The sequence below is a fragment of the Melampsora larici-populina genome (assembly GCF_000204055.1).
Source record: "Melampsora larici-populina 98AG31 unplaced genomic scaffold MELLAscaffold_317, whole genome shotgun sequence".
NCBI lineage: Eukaryota > Fungi > Basidiomycota > Pucciniomycetes > Pucciniales > Melampsoraceae > Melampsora > Melampsora laricis-populina.
In genome coordinates this window covers 1-9062 of record NW_006769060.1, presented here as the reverse complement: position 1 = coordinate 9062, position 9062 = coordinate 1, and the positions used below count along the sequence as shown (strand labels likewise).

The following is a 9062-nucleotide window of genomic DNA, read 5'->3' as shown; positions in this document are numbered from 1 at the left end:
ACGGTTTGGAAATCTAAGAAAAAAACTAGACATGTGAAAGGTACTAGAAGAACAAAAAGCAAGTCTAAATAAATGAATAAATGATTTCATAGTGATTGATTGATCTATTCAAAAACATGATACATAGTAGTTCCGTTTGATTAGATTTAGAATGATTTTCTTTCAGTTGGTTTCTGGTCATGATAAGTAAATGTATAGTTGATTGTCAAACAGGGTTTTTCTTAGAAAAGATAATGTTTTATGTATACATATTTCTTTACTTTGATCTTGGATTTCTTACTCTATAAATCTTTTATGAATGTTTTATAACTTTCTAGTGTTTAGTTTGTTAAATTTGCTCATGAATATGGACTTTCAACTGGTCTTAAACATTGTTTTCGTCTTTTACTACATCGATCTTGATTTTTTTAGTCTCAAACACATCAGCATACAGGTACTACTGGCAGATCCTGTACGCATACAGGCTCGATGACGCCATAAGCCTTAGTAGCTCACACCCCGGGCAAAGGGGCGACGCTCCCTATGTAGCGTCATGCGGACGCTCCGCCCCGGGGCCGGAGCGTCACACAGCTTCACAGGGAGCGTCACATGAAGCGTCGACAGCTTCACAGGGAGCGTCGACAGGTGCCGCACAGCACCTGTCTGGAGCGTCACCTTGACGCACACCACCCTTTACATCACCATCAACCACTTCTCGTCTTTCAACTCTCGATTCCTTTCATCTCATCGCTCAACTTCCCTTCATCATCACTTCCTGTTCCTCAACATCCCACCAGAAGATACACCCGATGATCGATATTCAAACTGGGCATCAATCGCCAGCGGAGCTGGGCTTAGTGCTCTGTACCTGCTCTGAATGTATCAAAGCGAAGCACACCGATTCTTCAGGTAACGAAGTCTCCGGCTTATGGATTAATCGAGGAACTGAAAGGAACCATAGAAGAAGAATGTCCACCAAACCTGAAAACACACCACTGCTCGAGGCGCTAGCCAACGACTTTCATGCCAAGGCAAGCATCAACGACGCCGAACCAGAAGATTCTGCTTCTGATTCGGATTCTGATCATATCGCTGGCCCTGAGGATCCGAATGTATTCAAATTAGTCTGTCAGTAGTATCACTTTCAACGGAAATCCCCACTAGAGCTAACAAAATAAACTCTATTATCATCTAGATCTTGTATTGTATTTTATTGCTTGGTTATACTTAGAGTGCAGAATGACACGGGATAACAATAGGAAAGCGCGAGATTATGTGATGCAAATTGTCGAAATGTGTACGAAAATGGACTCTTGCACCGACTGGTTCAACATGGTTCCAAAAGATGTACGAACGATCACGGCTCGCCTTCATCTCGAGGCATCTCTCGAGCGGTTTGTATGCTGCCCGGAATGCTACACTCTCTACGAGCCGGAGGTTGCCCCAGCTGAATGTGGCTATCGACAACTACCCTCAACGGGAGCATGTAACTCTGAGCTCTTTGCTAGTCGACCTATACCAGAAATTCCGTCCATCTCCCGACTCTCTGAACAACGTCCACGTACTTCTGTCAAAGTAAAATTCAATAAACCGCTCTCCACTTTCATCATCCAAGACTTACAGGAATGGCTCACCTGGTTCTTATCGATAACTTACATCGAAGATTTTATTGACGATTGGACGAAAGAATGTAGCAAAAGGGAACCTGAAGAAGTCTCGGACTATACTCATAGTGCAGCGTTCAAACATCTTTATGCCGACATCGAAACATCTAACCCAAACTCCTCCCGACCTCGTCCTCTTCCCTTGGCATTTTCTCTATTCATCGATTGGTTTAACCCGCTCGGAAACAAGACGTCTGGCAGACAAGTCTCAATTGGAGTGTTTACAATGAACTGCTTGAATTTACCACCTCAGTCTCGACATCTGATGAAACACACGTTTCTAGCAGGGATGGTTCCAGCTCCTCATCAGCCTGACATGACCACTATTAGTCATGTCTTGCGCCCGGTAATTGATCAGTTGCTCAAGTTAGATCGTGGTATCAAAATCAAGACTCATCGCCATCCGCAAGGCCGCAAAGTGATGGTGCGACTGTCTAATCTGAGCGGTGATATGGTGGCTAATCATAAAGTCGCTGGGTTCATATCCCATTCAGGGACCTATTTCTGTACCTGGTGTAACTTACCAAAGAAAGAATTGGCGCAAATGAAAGTTGGGCGTTTACGAAATCGAAGAGAAGTCCTGTCAGCCGCCCACAACTGGAAGAATTGTGATACTCTCAAAGAACGAGAAAGCGCAGCCACAAATACCGGCGTACGATGGTCCGAACTGAATCGGCTCCCATATTGGGACCCTGTCAAAAACGTGGTGCTGGGTGTCATGCACAACTGGTTTGAGGGTGTGCTAGCAAATCACTTCCGATTTCGATGGGTCTTTCTGGTCAAAGATGAACCTCGTGTCCGTGGTAACAACAAGGTCTGTGAAGTAAACGAGGAAGAACTTGAAGCTGGTGATGGATGGCTTTCGGACGATCTTATCAGTGCAATTCGGCAAAATCTGGACTCGGTCAAGGTACCACGAGGAGTAACTCGTATGCCGTCTGGACTGGGTACTGTAGCAAACGGAAAACTCAAGGCAAGCGAATGGCATGCCCTTTTTGCGACACACTTACCACTGGCGGCTATCGATGTTTTCATTGGAGATTACCAAGCGTTTCTAGAGGATCGAGCTAATCCATACTTAAAGAAGTTATTATTCAATTTCTGTGCTCTTGTGGAAGGCACTCATATTGTAGCGGCACGGAAGGTCAAGAAGGATGATCCAGAACGATTCAAGCAGGCGTACTTTGAATACACAAGATCATCACAAGAGATCGAACGAGGTTGCAAAATCAAACAGAATCATCATTATGCGATTCATACATCAAGTCAAATGGCATGGTGGGGTCCGATGTTGGCAGTGTCAGAATTCCCTGGAGAGCGTATGTGTGGCTTTTTACAAAAGATCAACACAAATGGGAAAGTAGGTGAGTACGCAAAATTTCTAGACGAAGTTGGCAATGACGTGCTTGCTGACCACATCGCATGTTTATCTAGAGGAAATGGGACAAACGATCATGCGCCGATTCTGTCACCAACAGAGGCTTCTATGCAAAGCCCCCCCTCAAAGTGATCCGGTGAAAGTGGTTCAGCGAAACATTGGCGGCCTGTTTGAAATGGACGATATTACTTATACAAAGTTGCTGATGTATTGTCAGGCTCAGGACTCATCGTGGGTCAACTGTCGTGTACTCCCGTATCCAGATGGGGCGCAGATTCTGTCTGCATATGCACGCGAGGTTCGAGTTTTGAACACTCGTGCGGGTACGAAATTTAGTAACAAAGCGGCCTCAAATATAGTCAAGGTGGAAATCAAAGGGGAATTCAAATGGGCGAAGGTCTTGCATATACTATTGTCGAAGGATTCAACCGAACCTCTGGTGATGGTGAGATGGCTGGAAGTCGTAAGGGATATAGCCCTAGATCAACTCTTAGAAAGGTTGAGTATGGTACGGGTGATTGCAAGCTCAAAGGATGGATTTATCGCAGCAGCTTCAGTAGTAAGTACTCTTGCCCATCGGGAGTTGCCGTGCTGGACTCTTGGATATAATGGCCCGAGTCTGCTTTTAATGGGTGTCAATCCTGGTGAACATGAGTATGTTGTACCGGATTACTCAGAGGATCTGCAATTGGAAGGAGCTGGAGACGCTATGGACCTTGATACGGACATGGGTTGATGTCCACTCATTTTCTTTCCTTTTGTTCAATTTCAATCACTTCTCTCTTTTCTCAATTTGTTTTTTCTCTCTTTTTTCAATTTGTTTTTTGAACTGCGAGGATGCAATGAAAAGAGACATGAATTACAAACACCTCAAAGAAGTCCAAACAACCTTTTGGCAAACCCGTTGAGATGAGACAAGACATAACCAAAGAAAATATATGACACTTTAAACAGAAACACTTTGAGAAGATTCACATGAGACATTATCAGGAAGAATTGGCCATTCCACTAAATACAATCATGCAGTTACAACAAGAAAGCAAAGAAAATTGAAACAATTAAGAAAACAAATTGACAAGCACACTGAGATCAAATCTTTAAACGTTCTTCCAAGCTTCGTATCTTGCATCTCGCGCTTCCTCCTCGCGGTCATCCTCCATCTCTTCATCATCCACAAACAAGGGCCCTTGGCCCTTGGCGGGGGCCTTGCCCTTTCCTTGGCCTTGATCTTCAAATTCCTCCCCATCTTCAATCTCGCCTTCCTCATCCTCATCTTCGTCTTCAAAATCTTCCAAGTCAACACTACCACCTTTTGCAGTTGAATTCCCAGACTCTGAACCCTCATCATCATCTTCAGGCTCCTTAAAATGGTCTAAGTTGTAATGTTTAGTACCTTCGGACCAATGCTTTTCAGTAAACTTTCTACCGTTCAGTCTTTCGTCCGGATGGGTTTTAGCCAAGAGCGACATTTCCGGATTTGGCAGCAAGGCCACGTTGTTGCAATCAGCTATGTTGAGTCGTTGTGATACGGAGAGAGTGTTATTGAACCAGTCGGCATCATAAAAGTCGATCGGTAATCCTCTCGGAGGTTTGGTGAACGTAGACTCTCTAGGTGGTCGAGGGCGAACTCGTTTTCGTGGCTTGACTTTTGACACAGGACCGATTTCACTCGAGATCTTCATGTGATCATCCAGCCTTCGAATGAAAATCCCCGCTTTGGCCGACCGATAAACAGGAGTCTTAACTACGTATGCTTGTAGCTTGGCTGACCACTCATCGTCGCTGTGAGCTTCGGCTTCTTTGAGTATCTTCTGGTATCTCGATGGGAAATTGTGTTGGTTGGCGTGCTTGGCTCGAGCTTTCATAAGCTGGAAGTGAAACGCAAATACATACAGATCAGTATCAAACATCAACTCAAAGATCAAAATCAGGCTCACCCTTCGGCGACGAGCTAAAGTGTTTTTCCTCTCATCATCCTTCTGATTTTTCCCTTCTTCTTTCAATTCCCTCCTGTACTTACGGCCATACAAAAAATGAACATAGTGATTATAGGTGCGTTCAAGGAGGAGTATGTCGTTGATGAAAGCCTTGTTGATATTCATGTAAGCAAACGCATCGGCGGCAACCCACTGTCGAAAGATCCGCAGTGCGCTGATTCGACATGCTTCGTTCCAGAGGGTGTCTTCAGCACTTTCGAGATCAGGACACCATTGTCGTATACCGAGCTTAGCAAACATCGCTTTCGTATAGATAACAAAAAAATCTTTAATGTTCACAATACTTCCACCCACGTTCACACGATCAGCGGCGGGGACTTGAACTTCATTTTGATCGACGAGATCCTTGGCTGATGTGCTGTCCAGCACTCCTGCTATTTCGGATGATTGCGAGAACCGAGAGTTGAATTCAGCGAGATGTGCGGGATCTGGTGGCTTGGGTACAGCAGACGATGATGTCAACCCCCAGATAATTCGAATGAAGACATAGAAGCAATTCTAAGAGATGGATGATGAAACGTTAGTGATTTTATTTGATCCAACTAGAATAAGAAGAACCTACCTTTGTGCCATCGAATCCTTCTGGCCACTCGCCTTCGTTCAACTGAGCACCATGTCTTTTTGGCGATGGTTTTGGTGGACCAGTGGCTTTAACACGAGATGTTGATGGCGTCGATTGTCTCTGAGGAGTTGAAGACTGGGATGGTTTCCTAATGGGAGTCGGCTTGGAAGACTTTGGCGGCTTGTTTGGGATTGAGCCTGTTGAAGCTCTTGGCGCCTTCTTCTTCTTGGTCGTTTCAGAGGTTGGGGAGGCCGTGTTCTTGACACCAATGTCTTGAAATTTGTTGAGAAGATCTTCGTAAGCTTTCTCTCGGTTCGCGGCTTCTTTTCGCATTTCTTCGAGCATCGTGTTTTGGGTCGCAATTTGGGCTTGCTGAGTCTCGAAGCTCTTCATGAGCATGGTTTGAAGGTCGATGGGTATTTGAGCGCCACTTGGAGTTGGGGCGTTGGTTGGTGTTTGCGAATCGTTGGTTATTTGGAGTTGATTTGGAGGAATCATGATAAAAAAAAATGATGAAAATTTACGACGAAAAATAATCAGATATTGAATTAAGAAGGGGAGTATAATCGGGCAGAGGATGGGGGAAAGAAACTTACACTCCAATCGGCTCCGGATTTATAGATGTCCAGGATACGTAAGACACCTGTTTGATCATTTGATTTTCGACAGAGATCAGCGGAAGAATTTTCCTGATCAATCATGGGACCCACGGTCCAAATCTGAAATAGAACTTCCAAAGTTCATTAGGTAACCACACTTTTTTCGACTAAAATGGTCTCCTTTTGGTCGACAAAGGCTTCGGCATCGTGGGAAGAGTCTAGTCGCTGAAAAGGAATTCTAAACTCAGCTAAATACACAGCTCATTACGGTCGATGATACTTACGATGAACAAGGGTCCAACCCATGCGATCAACCACGTTCCGCACACCAAGGACAGGTAGGGTCCAATCTGAAAAAGGAAGTGATGATGAGGGGAAGTTGAGCGATGAGATGAAAGGAATCGAGAGTTGAAAGACGAGAAGTGGTTGATGGTGATGTAAAGGGTGGTGTGCGTCAAGGTGACGCTCCAGACAGGTGCTGTGCGGCACCTGTCGACGCTCCCTGTGAAGCTGTCGACGCTTCATGTGACGCTCCCTGTGAAGCTGTGTGACGCTCCGGCCCCGGGGCGGAGCGTCCGCATGACGCTACATAGGGAGCGTCGCCCCTTTGCCCGGGGTGTGCGCCACGGAGACGATGTTGGCAGAGATCACTAAGAGAGTGTGAAAACAATAATAAACACCCGGCTATTCCGGGAGCTCCAACAGCAACACAAGTCAGTTTCATGTTCAATGTTCATACATCCAAGAGAAAGTCGATCTGGTCATGTCAGAGACTTAGTCGTGAGCACAAGGTCATCTCACGATGGAGTTGATCGATACTTCTGGAGTCATGGATCTGGATTCTGGTACAAGCAGAGGACAGGTTTTGTGAGGTTTGATGCCTTTTGCCCCAAGTCATTGGTGGATTTATTCACCAAATTCTGAGTTAATTTGAGTGTTACAAGTTTTGGGCAAGGACCCGCGAGGACCGACACATGGTTTATCGCTCAAGGTCACATTTCTCAAGCAAGGTCAACTACAACGAACAATATCAACAATATCTCATTCAAACTATCATCAACAACAAATCAACATGAATGATGATAATGTTAATCAAAATACTCATGAAGACTCATCTGAATCTAATCAAGATATCAACCATCAAGCCGATTCAAATCTCGATGGAAACAATCAAGTAGAACCTACTAATTCGATGGATATCGAAAATGGAGAAACAAATCAAGATCAGAATCAAGAAAAAGAGTCAAACGAACTCATTGATTCGCAAAAATATGTCGAAGGTCTCATTTACCCTCCACCTGAGATTAGAAGTGAGTACATGTTGTTCGAAAATTGTTAATTGCTCAAACATCGTACTAACTATGATCGCCTGTTCGAATCGGATTTGTGAATAGCTATTGTTGATAAGACGGCAGCATTTATTGCCAAGAATCCCAACCCACAACTCTGTAAGTTGAAGCTCTTGAGAAACGTAATAGTTTGAAGCTTTTGTTCAGATGAATCAAATTAACAGCGGAAATTTTTGCTTCTCAATATCAGTCGAGGATAAAATTCGTCAACGAGAAAAGACCGATTCTCGATTCTCTTTCCTAAGCCCTGATGACGCATACAACGCCTACTATCGACATCAAATTCAAAGCATTAAAAATGGAGATGTTCCCAATGTACCAGCACCCAACAATGCTACCAATAGCTCTTCAGCCGCACCTGTGACAACTGATGCGGATCCAGACAAACCACCCGAACCAGCACCTCTACCTTTCTTAATCGAACCCGATCAAATGCCCAAGATAAACTCGGTAGATCTTGAAATCATTAAACTTACTGCGCTCTTCACCGCTCGACTTGGTCGAAAATTCGTTTCTGATCTCAGTAGTCGTGAAAGTCGGAATTATCAATTTGATTTCTTAAGACCTGCTCATTCTCTATTTGGATTCTTCAACCGACTCGTTGAACAGTATACTAAAGTCTTGATTCCGACCCCTGAGACTTTGGAAAGACTCGAGCGCCTGGCTGGAGGAAAAGCCATTGATCGCAAAAGGTTAGATGTTGCAAAGGCTGCTCAAGCTCAGAAAGAACGGACTATCATTGGTAAAAGAGAAGTGATGACGGAAGTTGAAAGTCGAATCAAATGGGAACGTTACAAAGGTCTTGAATTGAAGAAAAAGACGACTGAGGAAGAGAAGGAAAAGAAAGAGTTTAATGAGATTGATTGGGAAGATTTCATTGTGGTTAGTACGGTGGAATTTACTGAGAATGATGAGGTGATCGACTTGCCACCACCGATGAGTATCAGTGAAGTGGAAAACATGACGATTGCTCAAAAGAAGATGGCTGCGATGGTAATGGAAGGAAAAGACATGAGCACGATCGATGAAGAACAACTGAATGCAACCAACTTACGTCATGATCAAGAGGCAAATGAAATGTTGGAAGATGCTAAACGATCAGCTGAAGAAGCCAAGGCTAAAGCAGCCGCTGAGGATCAAGATGATTCACAACGAGATGATGAGGATAACAATAAGACAGAGGGTAAGCAAGTTGCAGAAATCAAAAAGCTGAATACGACTGGAATGAAGATTCGAAAAGACTACGTTCCGAAAAACAAACAACTTCAGACGGCACAACAGCAAGCTCAAAATGCCAAGGTGATTACTACCCTGTGTCAAATTTGTGGTCAACAAATCAATGTCAACGAGATTTCCGAGCATGTGCGAATTGAGCTATTAGATCCTCGATGGAAGGAAAAGAAACAAACAACTGAATTGAATCGAAGTTCTTCAAATATGTTAACACTGGGTTCAGATGTATCTTCATCTTTGCGGGATTTGGCCAAATCAAGATTAGATATCTTTGAAGAGAATGTAACAGAAGAAGAGAAGA

General features: G+C 44.1%; 4 protein-coding genes across 4 annotated transcripts; 3 read left to right on the top strand and 1 right to left on the bottom strand.

The window, feature by feature from the left end:
- Window positions 1-788: 788 nt before the first annotated feature.
- On the top strand, window positions 789-1115 carry MELLADRAFT_70265 (uncharacterized protein; the record flags this gene model as incomplete). Its single annotated transcript, XM_007419640.1, has 1 exon — window positions 789-1115. The coding sequence occupies one exon, from the start codon at window positions 789-791 to the stop codon at window positions 1113-1115; it is 327 nt and encodes a 108-aa protein (XP_007419702.1).
- A 1798-nt stretch (window positions 1116-2913) lies between these two features.
- Window positions 2914-3757, top strand: MELLADRAFT_114649 (uncharacterized protein; the record flags this gene model as incomplete). Its single annotated transcript, XM_007419641.1, has 2 exons — window positions 2914-3007; window positions 3078-3757. 2 exons carry the CDS (start codon window positions 2914-2916, stop codon window positions 3755-3757), a joined length of 774 nt encoding a protein of 257 aa, XP_007419703.1.
- A 361-nt stretch (window positions 3758-4118) lies between these two features.
- Window positions 4119-6078, bottom strand: MELLADRAFT_70263 (uncharacterized protein; the record flags this gene model as incomplete). The annotated part of the gene is made up of 2 exons (XM_007419639.1): window positions 4119-5516; window positions 5581-6078. The coding sequence occupies 2 exons, from the start codon at window positions 6076-6078 to the stop codon at window positions 4119-4121; spliced, it is 1896 nt and encodes a 631-aa protein (XP_007419701.1).
- Window positions 6079-7169: 1091 nt separating this feature from the next.
- On the top strand, window positions 7170-9062 carry MELLADRAFT_46247 (uncharacterized protein; the record flags this gene model as incomplete). Its single annotated transcript, XM_007419642.1, has 4 exons — window positions 7170-7489; window positions 7574-7627; window positions 7719-8227; window positions 8378-9062. Coding segments are annotated over 4 exons (1486 nt in total), but the record flags the coding sequence as incomplete, so codon positions are not given.